Here is a 17378-nt window from a genome sequence, read left to right as displayed (position 1 = left end):
CACCACAATGAAAATTGAAGCTTATACCTAATTAAGGTTTTATACACACCAGTTCCCCCAGTAAATGCAAATTTTAACAAAATTAGACATGTCATATGTTGAAAATGCTCATGGCAAACAATCATTTTGCATTCCTGCAAATAAAATTGTTTTATACTGTAAGCTGGAGGCGAGTGTAACTTATTTTTGTAATAAAGTTTTTATTTTTTTTATGTGTCATTAATATAAATGTGTGTTAGTACAGAGATCTTCTGGTTAAAAACTTAGAATCGCACACATTTCAGTATGTTTACTTGTATTTACATAATTTTTAGAGTAGTGGTTGCCAATAGCCTGTATGTTTCACATTAATTGATTTGATTTTTTTTTTTTTATCTTAATAAACCATTTTAGTATGTTGTATGTCAATTACTGGGATAGCTGGGACATGAAGTGTAATTTAAAATTGTCAAGTATTCATTGGAATATGTAAATGTGCCTTGCCAGTTTTGAACTTTAAGACAAAGTAAGTGAATGGTGGTGAAATGAGTAGTCGATGCATAAGAGACATTTGCTACCAGTTTCATATACTGCCCTTGCTAAAGAAAAGTAACTTTTTCCTCGAATTTGATCATTAAAAAGTATACAGTTGCATTAGCTTCTGAATTTTCAAATTAGTGATAGAATATTAGGCTTATGGAAAGTGAGTTTGCTAATTGTAGCCTTAAGTATAATTTTGAATTTCAATGTAATCCTTGGTGCTGGTGCTCCCAGTGCCAAGGAAATAAAATGCTCCCTTAAAAGAGGTTGCCATGCCTACTGGCACTTTTACTGTCATATGGTTTTATAAGGAACACTGTCAAGATGTGGAAACCCGATTTTGAACTTGATATACAGTGAAAACACCGGGGGCTGTAGGAGAAGGGAAGTCCCCAGATTTCTTAATCTTGAAATCTCTCCATTGCTGATAAACACTTGTGGGATCACAAGTGCTAGTGACTAGTTCTTAGTCTAGAGATAAGTTTGTGGGGACTAATGTATTTATGGAATTCTGACAGTTAATAGTGCATAAAAACATTTTTATTAAGGCGCTACGTGTGTTGAAATTGCGGATCATATCCTTAATTTCAGCTCTGATAAAAGCATTGGGGACTTTTTAAAAAAAAAAGTCAAATTGGACAGGAAAGCTTGTTTTAAATGATTTGCAAGCAATGGTGAGTGAGCAAAATACTGCAATCCTGACAGTGTTCTCTCTAATTATGAACTCAAGCCATTATAACTTTTAAAATTAAATATGATTTGCACTGTTCTGATATTGGTGCAGTTTTTTAGCAAAATGATCAGAAAACTAAACTGCATGTGGTGATTAATATTGTGGAAAAACTAAAGTGGAAAAAAACCCTCCACGTTATTTTCAAAACATCAAATTTGATTGTATAAAAAAGCCAACATTTATTATTAAGTGGAAATACTGGTGAGAATGGGCAAGTGCATATATACAACATCAGTTTGGTTGCACTTGGGTGTTGGTAAACTTGAAATGTTCTACAGCAATAATGCATCTCTTACGGTGCTTTGGTGACAAATTGATGTATGACAATTCTTTTTGGCATGCTGAAGGCAAGTGTTGATTTGATGTATTGTGCTGCCTCTGTTCACTCTCATAGGAGGCTTTCTTTACAGAAGAACCTGCAAAGGTTTGAGTATAAGTTAGCATAGTTCTACATTGGTTTGTAATGTCTTCCTAAATTTGAAGAATAGTTGAATTTGGTAAGAAATTGGAAACTGCTGCTGCTTAACACTTCTGGTTTATAAACACTCCAATACACAGCTTTTAATATTATACTCTTGTTTTAACACTCATTTTTGTTTGAAGGGTTTCACATAGGATGTACAACTGTACTTTTTTTGGTTTTAAAGAGGAGATTTGTTATGACCCAGAATTTGTTAGTGTTGGGGGAAGGCTGTTACAGATACAAAGGCTGGTTTCTGCATTGTACAACTCTTGCCTAAATACTGTCTTAAAATCTAATATAAGGAATACGAATTCTGTTATTGATGGGGGGAGAGAACTATAAACTTAGCCTCCTATAAAGATAGGATTCCCAACTTATTATTTTGGGATAGAAGTGTTATGTATGGCTGCAACATTTTCACTTGTGCCTTTGATTAATTCTTCAGAGGCTTAACTTTTCTGTTCAGCCCAGCAGCTGTTTTGATGCTTCCATACATGAGCTAGGGGAGACTTATTTTTTTAAAGAAATAAAACTGAAAGGCAATATGGGTGTAAACACTTGTAATATTTTCTGAGAAGACTGTGTTTAAACTGATACCTTGCACAAAATTGACTGTTTCTCTTTCACTTGCATTAGAGAAGATTTAGTGGAAAATGTTATTGTTTAAAATGGAATGGCAAGTTTTGGAAGTAGGCAATAAACTTTGCAGTGCAGTGCTCTGATAATTGAAAAAGGTGAAGTTGGAGCTTGAGTTAGTGTTCATAGCCAGAAGCTTTATGACTGGCTATGGTAGACTTTTGAGTCTGTTTTTGTCGAGTGTCTTGCTGAATTAATGCCAGCACCAGCACATGATGTCTCTTGGGTGAGGCTAGATAGTTGCATTAATTGGGCAGAGAAAATGCCAAATTGTACTGTGTCATTTGCTCTGTCAGATAACAATGGTATGTGGCTAGAGGAGAGGAAGTAGAGGGGATGATTCCTTGGTCCTTGCCTTGATGGGTAGTGGGGGAGTCAAGGAATAAACTATTAATAGTTACTTTACAGATATAAAAACATAAAGCTTCCTGGAAGCTCTGATAAACTTCTTTCTGAGAGACAGATTTTCATACATCGTGTCAAGGATGTTTAATTATACTTTGGAAGTTTAATTATACTTGTGTTACAAAATCCACAGGATGAAAGAGTGACTTCTTTGGTGTTATTTGCCTTGATTGTTACAGTAGATTGATTTATTAAGAAGTGCCACTAGGACTAGCTTATTAGTTTACTTGGAGTTTGGAGAGAGGGGTGATTGTCTCATGTAATGGTACCTTTTCCTTGCCAATACATAACTGGTTACTATCTTTTTTTCTACAAACATGTATTTTCAACTGGCCAACTCTCAAGTGGGTGTTGTGCATCTGAGCTCACCTGGCAACACTGGATTACACTGATTATTTAAACTTACCTTCTTGGAAGCTTCCTTAGATAGTCAAGAGTTCCAGGTACCTGGAAGTACCAAAGCTCCCTTGAAAAAGGGGAGGAAAAAAGGCCCCTGTGACAGTCTAGAAAACATAGATGTAGTGTTTAGGTAATGAAATACTGCTTACATATTTAAAGCTTGAATCACAAGATACATTTCAGTTCAAAATGTTGTTTCATTCATGAATGTTAAGAAAACTGTTACGTACTCAGCACTTAGTTTCTGACAATCATTTAGGTAAAACTGGCAGTGTCAGAAATTTGGGTTCCCTTTAGCCTGAAAATGATACATTAGGTTGATTTATGGTGATAGTTCACTATCTCTGTTTACATAGTGTAATACTACAATTTTACTTGTTTTGGTCAGTAATATGTAGAAGGGACATTGAATCTTAACCCCTTTCCTTTGCACTAAGGAGTTACAAAATGCACTTAGTTCTGCTGCACAGCCAGTAGACAGCCTGTGCCATTTGACTGCGGAGAAGATAAGGGTAAGTAAAAATAGACATTATAGTACTTAAATGGCTTGCAGTACCTAGAATACAGCTTCAGCATATTGTTTAATTGACTCCTCATCTGCATATATTTAGGGAGGCTGTGGATTTGAACTCTCCAGTTTTAGTGTGTACACTAAGTGAATGTTGAGTGCCATCTGATACTGTTTAATGTTAAATACTTGGACTCAAAAAAATCTCCAAAATGCTTCATAGGCAGTTCTGTATGTATTTTTAAAGTGATGGGTTAGCAATTACAGTAGTTTTTAAGTGATTTTCTGTTAATAATGTCTGTCAGTGAAAGCTGGTAGTTCAATATATCAGGTCCTGAATTCCTGGTTCTCAGTGTCCATTTCCAGGATTGTTTTGCCATCTAAAGCAGCATTTTTCAGATTTTTTTTTTCTTCTTCAGTGGAATGAAGAACACATCTAATTCTGTCACTAGAAGTGGTTATTTAGAAAATGTATTACTAAATGAAGCTAATTTGAGATTAAATACCTTCCTTTGTTAGAATTCAACAGAGGCAATTTTATAGGTATTCCATCAGTAAATTAGAGCTCTTCTTAAGGTGCAATTTCAGCGTACTTGAGAATGAAGCTTTGTCTTACAAGATGCTAGTGAGAGCTAGCCTAAAATAAATTATAATAAATCTTTTCATAATGCAGATGTATCACAATTGGTAGGTGCTTTTAATGTTTAATATTGCGGCATTTGAGGTGACAATTAAAATACCTAGTCCCTGCATCTGGAAAAGCTGAAGTGACTGTTTAAAGAACTGTTCCTTTTTCCGATTGTGGTCAAAGACTTTCTTTGGATAGTGCAATGAAACCTTTTCTCTTTCAGTGCGAAGTTACTGTAACAAGCTAACCTGTTCCATACTTTCAACAGAGTTTTTTGTGCATGCTTAAATTGGTATTTTTAGCAGAAGACAAACCTCCAGTGACAGTCACTGGTTACCATGTGAGTAGTACTTTCAACAAGTGATCAGTATGTAGCTGCCTTAAACTAGTCTAAAAATATTGTCCTTTCACATTTTTTCTATTAGTTTTACCCAGGTTTACAGTAGTATGTTAGTTTACACTTGCTTTTGAATTAGAATACTTAGAATTACTTTGAAGAAAAACATGTGTATTTTTTAAATCTGTCAGAATTTGCAAATGAGGAGATATGCTGCAGGCTTCATGCTAATGAAGGACTTAATTTGAATATAAAAGGGAGAGGTACCACAAGCTTTATGTGGCTTTTAAGCTTTAGCAGTGAGTGCAGTGGAAGCTGCATTCATGTAGCTGAGTAACACCTTCTGCCTTACTCCACTGTATTTTTGGTATGCTAGCACAGGTCTCAGGAAATTCTTTAAAACAATCCCATTATGGTATTGACTCCAGTGAGATCAGTCTTCCAGTTAAAATGAAGAACAACCTGAAATGTTTTCATTCTCTTTGATTTGAAGTAACTTCCTTTTGTGTGTGTGTATGTGTTGTTTGCAATTTAGTTTTGTATAGAAGTGCTGTTTCCATGGGAACATTATAATAAATGGTATGCTTCATTTTTTTAATGATAAACTAATTGAAAAATACGAAGTTTGGTTTGAGGATCTGATACATTCAGGTGGCTGTGTTTCTATCAATATTATTTCACTATTTGTATGACATGAAATGATCAGTACGTCTCAAACCAAACAGCTCCTCTAGGGTAGTTTTTTTCTTAGGATAACTGCCGAAAGTAGAGATTTCTAATAGGAAGCACAGAGTTTTGCTTTCTTTGTTTAAAGTTTCACAGTTTATAGCCCTCAGTGTAACATGTCTAAAGAGTACTGCTTTCATAAAGTAGTAAGTGAGGAGAAATACACAGATTAATGGTGAAAAAGCATTGCTGACTAAGCTTTTTCAGAAGAGAAGCCTCCCACTTTATAATGCACTTTGTGGTACATCAAAGCTTGCCACAAATAGCATTGAGGTGAATCACATAGTGGTCTCATCTCACTCAGCTCCAACAATCTTCATTGATGGCCTGTGCTAAAGCAGATTACTTGGTACTGAAGTCTGCTGAAATGCTTCTGGAGTTTTACTGTGGAGTTGGTAAAGAACAGCTGGGACAGGAACTGCAGTACAGCAGTTACTGGACTGGGATCCAGTCCCTTTTTGTAGTTGTGGAAGAACAAGAGGCAGTCATGGATACTTTGTGTTAAGCATCTGTCCAAGTAATTTTGAAGCAGCCTTTTTCTGCTTTAAAACACAAAGGTGTAAATATGTAAGGGTCAAATTCCACATGCAATTTAAAGACACAAGAACTTAGCAGTTGTGGTTTTAAGATCGGATGGCTGGGCATAGTTGGATCTCAGTAATCAAGGCGTGCATTTGAGAATCATTCTGAACTTTGTGAAGAAATGCATTGCTATTAACACATACTCAGTCTATCCTAGAACTGCTCTTTCTAGCAAAAATGCATATAGTTGGGGAAAAAAACCAATACCTTCCACCCCACCCGTACCCTGTTGTCAAAAGGTCTTTAGGAGAGGACTTAAATATACAATGCTTTCTAGGAGCACGCAGGTTAAATAGGTGAGAGATGTTGAGTTCTTAGGCATGGAGCAAGTGAGATGAAACTAATAGTCTTGAAACTTCTGCCTTTCAGTCACATGTTTGAAATTGCGTAGAGAGATCTTAGGTTTCACAAATACACTAAAATTGTGGTTAATGTTCAGAACATTGGACATCTTGAAGGGCAAAAAGTGTCCCTGTGAAAAGGAAAATTTACAGGGTATTCTATAATATACCCTGTGTATTCTATAATACTTCTATAAGAAGACTCTTCTAATCTATGATTTTTTTCTAAAGCAGTGGTGGCAACAAGGGAAATTCCTCAGGAATACAAAGGGTTTAAATCCTTGTATTTAAAAGATGGACCTAGGAGTGATAGAATCAGAAACATTCCCAATTAGGAAAGCTCTCAACAAAGCATAGCCCTGTTTGCCCCTTGAGAAAACATGAGGAATACAGCTGGGTCAAGAAATCATCTGACCTGTCCTTACCAGACAACCATTAAATGTACCTGAGCTAAAAATACTGGCAAGTTTTTAATCTAGGGTTAAAGGCAAAATAGGCAGGTAAAAAAGCTGACAAAACCACAAGGTAGAACAATTTCGTTTAGCTATGTTACAGCTATGTAGGATTTTTCCTGATATTAATCAGCCTGTCCTTTTCCTGTGAAAGGTAGATATACTCTTAAGCCCAGCACTGTGTAGTAGCCACAGTGTGATGTGAAGGGAATGTAGGTGATGGAACTTGCTCAGTTTCAAACCTCAGGTTAAAAGGCAGGGACAGGGTCCTTGGATTACATGTCTAAAGGTAAAAAGAACCTGTCCTTGCTGCTGTAATCCTCAGGACCGCTTTGTCTTGGTAGAAATTTTAGAAGAAAATGGTCTGTTTGGATGTATCCCTGTAAGGGGGGAGGTTTGAACACAGACAAATACAAAAATGCTGAGAAAACCTGTTACAGTGCTTAATGCTATACTTCAGATCTACTGTTCTGAGAGGTGAGAGATACCCTAGAGCTGCTGGTGTTAAATGTGCTGTTTTGAAGTGATGAAGTCTCAGCTCCAGGGAAGCTAGAGCCAGTCTTGAATATCCAAACATGGCCCTTTTTTCAGTATAGGTAGAGTCTGGTATGACATGTTTGCCACTCACTGCCCTTAATAATCCCTTAAATGGTGGTCAAAAGTGGGGTAATGAGAAAAAACTGTTCCTAAATTGGGCCTGATGATGCCTCCTAATTGAGTGATGCTTGTGGGAATGTTGTATTCATAGCAAAGTTTGCATGCAGAGTCTTGATTTGAATGTCTCAGTGCAAAGGACAAAGTGAGAATAGGTTTTCCACTTGCAAGCTGGGCTGAGTCAGTGCCAGCTCAGCAGCCTCTTCACAGATTTCAAATTCAGGTTGGGCCCAAAGAGCTCCCAAGTACATCAGGTTCTTTTTAGAGAGTTGTTGCTTTTCTGGAAAAGCATGCAATACAAGCCCAGCATCCTGAGAGAGAAAAGTAAAAAGTAGCTGATTGTTTCTTGGGATCAGGCCAGGACCTTTCATCAAAGACCTTTTGGTGCAGATAGCCCAAACAGATGTGTTTTACTCTGGAGGTGGTCTTCAGGTGCTTAGAAGAACTGAAGGTGCTTATGATGTAGTAGAAACATCTGGGATCTCCAGAGATGTGAGCTGAGAGGCAGTATGAAGGTTGAATATGCTCATTTTTTTCAAATCTAGGCTAGAGCTCATACATGTCTTAGTAAAAAACAAAAAACCACCCCACTTTTTAAAGTAACCAATGGAATTATATTCTAAGGTTCTGAAATGCAAAAGCCTGCATGAGATGATGGGGTATGAGAAGCCTGGAGAAGGAATGTGGTAAGGTAGAATACTCTTGAAAATTTTAGTTCACCAGGATGATCTTTTCACAGAGTTAAAAGGATTAAGTATAGGTAACACTTTGTATCTTGTTGGTCAGCACTCATGATAAACAGAAGCATTGTGTTTTCATAGGCAGCTTTCAGTGGGGAAAAGTTGTCATTTTCTCTGCAGGTGAGCGGCATCTCTGAAGACTCAGTGGGAGATGGAAACGTTCCTGACTGTAGAAGTAATGAGAAGTGAGTGTCCAGTGGAGATGGGTGCATGTTCTAAGTTCTTGGTGAAACTCAGGTGAGCAGTTTTGAACTAGGACACCTTGGACTAAGTGCACTAGCTGCCATGTTTTATTACTGCCAAAACTGCTCATCTAGATAAGATGTGATTTCAGTTTTGTTCCTTTACTTTGCTGGCTTTTAAGTACTGTCCTTGGGCCTTTGGGAAGAAGAGAGTCATTATTTTGACTTCTCCACATCTACCAAACAGCTGAATGGTAAAATGGAGAGAGAAGGGAGCACAGCTGGGCACTGGTCCAGGAGAACACCAGAAACCTGGGCTTTCCAGAACTGAGACTGGTATTCCAGGTTTCCTGATCATAATGTATCCGAGAAACACATGGATGTAGACAAAACACCACAGTATGGTGATAGATTAGTACTTGATCTACTCTTTGGCCAAGTTGAATGGTGGTCAGTGCAGGACGTGCTACTTATATATGGATTCATATATGGACTACTAGGAACCTGGATGATACTAAGAGAATCCTTTCACCATTTTGGCAACTTCTGAACCAAAATCTACTTTCTCAAGAAAAAAAAACCCAATTCTTCCCTCTTATATCTGAACTGCAAGACCCCAAGTTGAGGTCTGAGGTCTCCCAGTTCCATGTGTGGTGTTACAATGTCTTACTTGAATCTGTTGAAATCCCAGAGACCTTGGGGGGGAAGGATAGTGTGAGGGAAAGGGATTCTAAAAGCTGGATCTACGGAGAATTTCCCAGACTTGAGACTATACTGGAGGATTCGTGGCTTCTTAAAGGGAAATGTTATTCTTTGCAGTTTTCTATGAAAGTTGGTAAGTTGATTTTTATATTAAAATGCTCCCTTATTAATACATACTTTATGTATTTGTGAAAGAGGAAAAACTTCATGCCTAGCATTTTATACCATTTCTTTTGGACTTAGTAGAACAGCAAAGATGAGCCAGGTAGCTTATGCCATTGCAAGTCATTCAGTCACCCATTGGAAATTGATTCAGGAAGTTTTACAGTAATACTGAGCTTTAATAACAGCAGCCCCCCCCAGTACAATCTCCAATGTCTCTCGTAGCTAGTTACTTAGTACAGAACATAAAAAGCAAAATAAAACTTGTAAGGAATGAAGTTCCACAGAAATGAGCTAAGTCTTCCTCAAAAGTCCTTGTTTCTTGATTTCACAGTTTGTCGCTTTTCCAAACAGCTCAGAGTCCTCTTTCCTGCCTAAGCATGCACTCTCCCTCCCCAAAGGACACTTTAGGGAAAACCACCATGCAGGTGTGCACCATAACCAGGAACTGTACTTGCAGAACATCTGGAGGAACCACAAGTAACTACTGTTGGCTGCTGTGGGAGAAAGAGGAGCTGTCTGTCCTGCCAAGGTACGTCTGCTGATAGGCCCAGGGAGGGATCATCTGCTTCTTTTATAATAATACATCACTTCTCTATTAAAATGGCAGCATTTTTTAGGGGGAAAAAAAAAAAAGTTTGGCATACCTTTGGAAACTTGCACAACTGTTAAAGATAGCATTGATCTGCTATGAGCTGTAAAGAAGCCTGGCCTTACAAGAGCTTGATACTGAACCCCACTTATGGAGTTCTCATTAAAATAATCATTACTCATGTAGGGGAACATGGAGCTATAAGCTCAACTTGTGCCCTAAAATAAGTAATACAAGCAAGCTGCCCATGTGCTTCTGAAAGTCGTTTTCAAAAAGCCTCAAAACCCATCTTTACATCTGAGGAGGAAGAGCTCTCTGTTCAGACTCTCAGTATGATTTTGTGCATAATGTCCATTAGCATAGATCAGAATTTTTTTGCTTTTGTCATCAATATTTTCAATGGGGAAACAAAATTTATGTCCTGTTGCTTTTTTATTGTCTCTTTAATATTTAAAAATGCCTCTGTTTTTACTGTACATCATTTAAATGGAGGAAAATGCTGTTCGTTGCACATGTCCTCAGCCAACAAAGGGTAAACAAAACAATATCCTGCTTATACAACTGGCTCTGTAACAATTCCTGTAAAGTGATGAAAGACTTCACTTGAAGCACAAACAACTTTTTGTGGGTGATAATTAGTGTTGCTTTACTCTCATCCTAAACTGCTTGTACACACTTCATGTTCTCAGAGAAACTGTCTGCCTAAACTAAAAATATCTCTGTGGAATTCTGACCTGGCAAAAACACTCAGAGCATTTACTGCTGTACCCACAGAAGCTAAAGCAATGAGCTTCATTATACCAGCTCAGCAGTCACTAAGAAGAGCCTCATGGATCTCGCCAGTACCTCTGGGTTTACATGATTCTTCTAAGCACTGGACACGTTGATACTAAAACCTTTCTCTGATACAAGCTGGCTTAATTAGCAGCCTTCAATTATAATTAGACTTTTTTCCACTTTTGACAAGTTCATGTGTTAATTTGAACTTCCTGACTCCAGGTCAGGAATTTTTTTCAGTCTTGTTCCTAAAATGGAAGAAAAGAATTCAACAAAAACACATAAGGAAAAAGATAAATCTTAATAGGTTGAAAAGTTAGAATACACTAAAGAGGGGAAAAAAATAGTTAAGGAACAATTTAAGAAGGTACTGTCTCTACTAATAAAAATAATTTTAAATGCTGTTTGGTTGGACAGTTTTGTTTTCCTTCCTTCCTTCCTTCTGTCCCCACTCCAGCACTGGAAAACACAAGAAGTAATAAAATTCTTGGACAAGGAGAGAACAGAGATGATAAAAGATTTAAAAAAAAAAAAAGTGTTTTCGTGAACAATTCATCAGAGTAAAAGACAACTTGCTTAGATAGCAGCAATTGTGATGAGTAAGGAATTATTTTTTTACCATCTCTTTGAATAAAATACTAAATGAAACACTTGAGTGTTTGGAGACCAGTATCTTAATTTACACAAGTGTAAATAAGTAGTGGAATTCCTCACTGTGTGATTTTTGTGGATGTTATAGTCCGTGGCTGTTAAAAAAAAAACCTGAAACTTTGCAATATTCTGAGAAATTTTTTCACCAAGATTCCATATCACAGTAACTATCTGGGAAAAGTATAATATTCTTGCTATGCATTTACAATTTTTTCCTGTGTATGTATTGCCTGATGGCCATCACCACAAACAGGATGCTCACTTAGTTGAACCTCTGCTCATCCAGTACAGCTGTTTTTATGAATCCATCATGGATCTGTGATGAAAAACTTACACCAGCTTTAAATTTTCCTGGGTCTCATAATAGTTATAGGTGCTGCAATGTTTTAACAGAAACAAATGTCAACTTACAAGGATTTTCTTGATACTTTTTACTTCAGCTGAATCAAGGCTGTATGGCTCCAATTTCTCTTCAAACTCCCTACTTGAAAATTTCCCCCACTGACCTCAGAGATGGTCAGTGGAAATTTCCTTCAGGACCTGACACCTATTTTCACCAAGTGCATATCCAGGCCAGGGTTTTCTTTATCTGCTGTAGCTGTAAGTAAAATACAGTAAAAGTATCTGCTGTAAGCTGTAAGCTTAATTTTCATTCAGACTCTTTTAAGTATATGCTATGCATTGTTTTAACTGTTAGCATTGGTACAGCTCATTTCTTAAAAATTCCTAACATCCAGCTACTTTTCGAATTTTCCTGGTTTGCCCATAATCAGCCTAGGTTTTTGGAAGGTATTGTGTTAACCAGATCTTCCCTTGGCATGTAACAGTTCAGCATAACCAGAGAACTTATCTATCCTTAGAGTTGTATACATTATATACAAAATTTCCATAGATTATATAAATTTGACAAATGCTGCTACAAAGTACTGATTTCTTAAGCATCTTTCCAGTGTCTCCTGTATAGGTCCAGAGCCTTTCCCTATGCATAATGCTTAATGGTGTTTTTTGCTGTTCAGTTTTTATTCAGTAGGCCTCTATTTCTTGTTGTCTGTAGTCATCTTCTCTACCCACCTTGCAAATTTCTGCTCTATTATCCTTCTTTAATGTCCCACAAATTGTATTTACAACAGGATTAATTTTTCTCATCTCCAATACCTAGACTCTCAGCACTATCTAGTCTTCAAATGTATTTCACATTAACAACTTGAAGAAAAGGTGTATATGTATTAATGTTGCTCTGACCCTTTTTACATGCTCCTTGAGAGTTAGTTTCCTTAAGGCACAACTGTCTCTAGGATATTGCATTTATTTATTTTTCATTCTTGCCAATGTTACATTTTCCTAACTGGACTTTTCCCACTGAAATTCTGCTATGTTCAGTGCACCTCTCTGGTTTGCTTGGCATTGTTCCTCTCAGTCATACTAAACTGAGCTTCTGGAAACTGTCTTGCCTGACATGGGTTCTTTCACTTCAATTTCCTTATCAGAACACTCTCTCTGTCGTTTCCCCCTGGGGGGTGTCTATTTTGCCTGGTGCCAGTCAGTTACTTGATGGCTTCTGTCCTAAACACAGCCTGGTAGGTATTTTAGGTCTTCTAATTGAATTGTATTTTACAATTTTTTTAGGGTTTTGTTTTTTTTTTTTTTTAATAATGATGAATTTTGAGTGTTTAAAACCAAAAGCCCCTGTTTAAAACCAAAGCACCCTTCCCTTCAACCTCAATTGCTTGCTGAACGTTTCTAAACAAAACCCAAAGTATTTAAATCTGTCAGTTGGCAGTTCACTCCCCTGCAATTGTAAAGACCAGTGACCTTTTGAGAAGTGTGTTGTTCATATTTTTAAAATAGTTTTTCCCTCCACCTGCCATTTTGCTCTCTGTTCTGGAGCATCTGAGCTCCCCTGTTCTTCTAGAAAAAAACTTGTGTGGGATTTTATCTGGAAACCCAGAGTATCCCGTAGATACTTTTCGCACTGTGTTATTTCCTTGTCCAGTTTGCTTTAACCTTGCAATACTGAGGGTCAACGTATGGTCCATAATGTGGCAGTCCAGAAATTCAAGAACCCAGGCCAGCCAGGGGCAGCACATTCCCATACAGCTGGCAAGCACAGGCCTGTGTGGGTGCTGCAGGAGCCAACTCCCAAATGCCATGAGTCTGCCTATTGGCAGTTTATTAACGTGTTAACAGACAAATGAATGGGACTATTTATGACAATAAAGATAGTTTTGTTTACCTAAGTGCTAGTAATTATCCTCCTTCCCAGACCAAGCCAGAAATGTGTATCAAATTGTGGGCCTCTCAGCTGTTGATGGATGCCCTTAAAGTTCAGAACTCCAAAGTGAAATGTAAAATACCTGCACTAATGATTAATTTTCTTGGGATCTGACTCACCAATTTTCTGTTTTTCTTACTTAAGCTTAGCTACTTGCTAAATATTTAAAATGGACATTCTTTGCTAACTAGCTAAAGGTTAAAATGGTGGAAAAGGCCCATGGAAATCATTAGGGATTAGTGGGGAATAATACATGAAAGAAAACTTAGTTCCTCATTGGGCAAATATGAGGATTACATTGCGTTATGAAAGTTAGCCCGGACAACTGTATGCTTGAAAAAGATAATTATGTAGTGCCTTGAGAAAAACCAAAACAGTAAACTAAATGCAGTCAGCTGGTTGAGAATATCTGCATTTCAGTTCACTGCCTGGTTTGTTTAAAACTAAAGTGTACTTTGGTAAATAGAATCTCAGCCTTTTAACTGATATTATTCAGCCAACAAATGTGTCTTTATAATGTTCAAAATTTACAGTAATATATTTTTAATACTAGAATACACAATCTTCTGTTGCTGTTTAAGAATAAAAATACAGACAACATACTTTGCAGGAAGTATGATCACTGAAAGATCCTCTTAACATCCTAAATATTAAAATAAAATCTAGCTTTCCAGAGCAACAGTCTTGCCCACATTCCTTCAGAGCCCATCTCCAAATGCTTGCTCTCCCTTTCAGCTCCCCAAGTTAACCAGAGAATCTTCCTAACAATCTACATGAGAAGATAAAGACTTGTTGTTGCTGGGGAATGGGTAAAGTTCCTGTTTCTCACATAAATTCAAGAGGATTTTGAAAAAGCTTAGCGTTGACACTACTTCACTTTTGTTCTTCCATACTTATGTTGCAAAATGTCTTTCAATGTAGCGGAGCAGTTGGAGTAGTTGCACGGGGAAGGGTTGCAGAGGAGGGTGGTGGGCAATGCTAATCCTACTGCCTCTGGCCAAGCAAGGATGGGATCCAGCAGGTTGTTGTAGGGTCTGCCCAGCAGACTTAAAGGCTGTGGATCAAAGGAAATGAAACAGCTTCCCAGATGATAAAGTGCCAAATGTGAATACGGCAATTTTACGCTAAATAAACGTAGCCTTGAACAATGAAGCTTCAAATCAAAGGAATTTTACACAGAGCAGACAAATGGAAGAAGACTGACTTGTTTTCCTTCTGGACTGCGTTGCAAAGTTGCTTCCTTGTTACAAATATGTGATGCTGGGGTATCTTTATGAAATATTTTCAGAATTGCAGATTTAATTAAGTTATTCCTTATTAAAAAACTTTGCCAGATGACTAAAAATCACAAGCAATAAAGCTAAGGATAAAGTAAACGGGTAGCAAAATAGAATTTTCTGAGGAAAATTTATTTCTTCTGAATAGGGATTTCTTCAGTATGCACCATGTATGTTTGGTTTTTTCCTAATAGAAAACATGTGGACTGACACAAAGTAATACTGTGCAGATGCTCTTAAAGAAATTCAAGCTGACCCTGGGCTTTTGCCAAGCTCTCTGAGAAAGGTCAACATACTGAAGTCAAACTGCAGCCTTTCACCTGCTCTGGAGGTCAAGGGAAGTGCTGCATAAAATGACAAACACCTGAGAGAAAAGTCTGAAAGTTATTTTCAGATTTTGATTCCTAGATACTGACTCATCCTCAACTACTACTTGCAGGGTTTTCACTGAATATTTGCACGGGTCTTCTTTACAAAAGTGTTTCATCCTTTGCCCAAATGTGCCTGTGTGGAGCTAGTTCAAATGTGTATAAAAGGCAACAGTAACTTCTTGAAACAACCCAAAAGCAGACAGCTCTCCTTGAGCAGATCTTTTCTGTATTTGCAATCTGGAAGCCCCCCGATCAGTTCAAATTTCCCAGAAGTTGTTTAAGCATTTCTGTTTTATCCCTTGAGCTAGTTTTCCCACAACCAGTAATGCCATAATTTTGAACTTCATGAGGCTGAGTAACTAGAGATTTGATGAAATCATAAGTCTGAAAGCTGGTAACTGAAACTGTACCTAAAGGCCATTATTTATGTGAAGTTTGCTTTAAATCGTTCTCAAGAGCAATAAATAACATTCCAGAATCGGTGTATTTTCAGTGCCTTGATCTTGTATACTTACTGATGGTAAGGAGGTTCTGTTACCTTTTCCCTACCCTGTTCCTTTTCTGTACAAGCAATTACGAAGTTTTGAGAGATGCGTTAAGTGTCTCAGTCACTAAATTAAGTTCAGTCGTCATCTAAATATAGAGCATTTAATCAGCTGTAGCAGTTTCTGTCTCTCGGCACTAGGAGCCCCTGTTGTCCAGAACCTAAGTATTTATAACTAGGTCAGCTTTCTGTCATCAGACATCTATTTACAGAGCTTAGCACACCATGTTACACAGCAGAGCTCTAAATGCCATCCGGGCGCGTCACCGGAGGGTTGCTGGCAGGATCTTCTCGGGGAGCAGGGTGCTCCCCCAGATCCCACCAAGCTCCACTCGGCTTGGCAGCTCGGTCTTGCTCCGCTCCTTTTCCCCTCGGAGAACCGCGGCCCGTGGCCGCCTTTCCCGCCGCTTCTCCCTCGCCAGCCGTCGCCACGTCCCGAGACGCTGCGGCGAGGCCAGCAGCCGCCTGGCCCACCTCCGTTCCTCCCGCCCGGCCGCCGCAGCCGGGCTGAGGCTCCCACAGGCCTCCGTGCGTTCAGCCTTCACCCGGCCTTAGGCTCGCCGCGGCCCGGAGCCGTCCGCCGCCTCCTCCGCTCCGACCCGGCCTCCTAAGCCCTGCCCGCCTCTCCCCGAGTCTGCGGAGAGGCGGGAGCACCCGGCCCGGCAACAGCATCGCGTTTTACGCCCGCGGGTCCGGGGGCGCCTCACCCACCTCCCACCTCCCACCACCAGCTTGGGCCGCCCACCCTGCCACAAGATGGCGGCCGCCTGACGCTGGGGTGGAAGGAGGAGGAGGAGGAGGAGGAGGAAGAGGGACGTCCCCTGTCACGTGTTCCCCCGTCACGTGCCGCCGGTCAGGACCGGAAGCGGCGCGGCCTCCCCTGCCCCGGCGGCCGCGTTGGCCCCGCGCCGGGATGAGGCGGCGGCGGCCATGGGGGGGTGGGGGTGGGTACGGGCGGTCGGGCAGTGGCTGAGGCAGCGGGTGAGGGGCGCCGAGGTGCTGCGGGAAACCTGCCGGCAGTACCCGCTCTTCTGCTGTCTGCTTTTGGGGCTGGGCGCCGCCACCCTCCTCCTCAACCGGTAACCGGGCCCGCACAGGGAAAGAGGGGTGGGGTAGGGTAGGGTGGGGCGGGGGAGCCGAGCCGGGCCGGGTCGGGTCGGGCCGGTCCCGTCCCGTCCCGGTGTAGCGCTGTCACGCTGTAATGTTTCCTTCCTGTTTGTTTGTAAGGTATCTTCACGTTTTAATGATCTTCTGGTCGTTTGTGGCTGGTGTTGTCACCTTCTACTATTCACTGGGACCGGATTCTCTCTTGCCCAATATTCTTTTTACAATAAAATATAACCCGAAGGTAAAGACGTCAGTTAACGTTCTTGTGTTGTCTTTCTTTAAATTTGGGAAGAGTTTATGTCGGGTGTCAGTCCTTGTGTAATTCTAGGTGCTTTCAGAAATACTGCCCATCAGTACAGCTCTTCCCCACCCGTCAGTGGGTGCTTTGTAGCAAGGATGCAGTGATCAAGACTTTGGACACTTCACACCTCTTCTGCACAGTCCCATCAGATCTGCATATGGCTGTAAAGCCAGTGTTTCTGTTTGTGGACGTTATTTTCTTCACCCGTTTGTCACTTCTGGCAGTTGAGTTTCAAGTAGTTGGGACGTTACTTAGTTGTTTCTTATTTTTGTTGAGGCTTTTTCTTTTCTAAAGGTGCTCTTCCTTTGGTAAGCCAG

The 17378-nt window shown here is 39.6% G+C and overlaps 2 protein-coding genes across 11 annotated transcripts in view; both read left to right on the top strand.

Moving 5' to 3' along the window:
* Positions 1–2437, top strand: part of SYNCRIP (synaptotagmin binding cytoplasmic RNA interacting protein) — a 28071-nt gene extending 25634 nt beyond the window's left edge. For all 4 annotated transcript variants that reach the window (XM_030446744.1, XM_030446739.1, XM_030446738.1 and 1 more), the window contains exon 12: positions 1–2437. This exon is cut by the window's left edge. The gene's annotated coding sequence lies outside the window, so the exon portion shown is untranslated.
* Positions 2438–15855: 13418 nt separating this feature from the next.
* The window catches only part of SNX14 (sorting nexin 14), a 52140-nt gene continuing 50617 nt past the window's right edge, over positions 15856–17378 (top strand). For 3 of the 7 annotated variants that reach the window (XM_030446888.1, XM_030446886.1, XM_030446883.1), the window contains exons 1-2: positions 16573–16732; positions 16881–17001. In XM_030446888.1, coding sequence (XP_030302748.1) covers positions 16584–16732; positions 16881–17001 — 270 coding nt within the window. In that variant the 5' untranslated portion in view covers positions 16573–16583. The other 4 variants (XM_030446889.1, XM_030446882.1, XM_030446885.1 and 1 more) reach the window with 4 other exon arrangements.

This window comes from Calypte anna, chromosome 3 (assembly GCF_003957555.1).
Source record: "Calypte anna isolate BGI_N300 chromosome 3, bCalAnn1_v1.p, whole genome shotgun sequence".
Classification (NCBI taxonomy): Eukaryota; Metazoa; Chordata; class Aves; order Apodiformes; family Trochilidae; genus Calypte; species Calypte anna.
The sequence above is the reverse complement of the archived record's forward strand: the minus strand, read 5'-3'. Positions and strand labels throughout refer to the sequence as shown.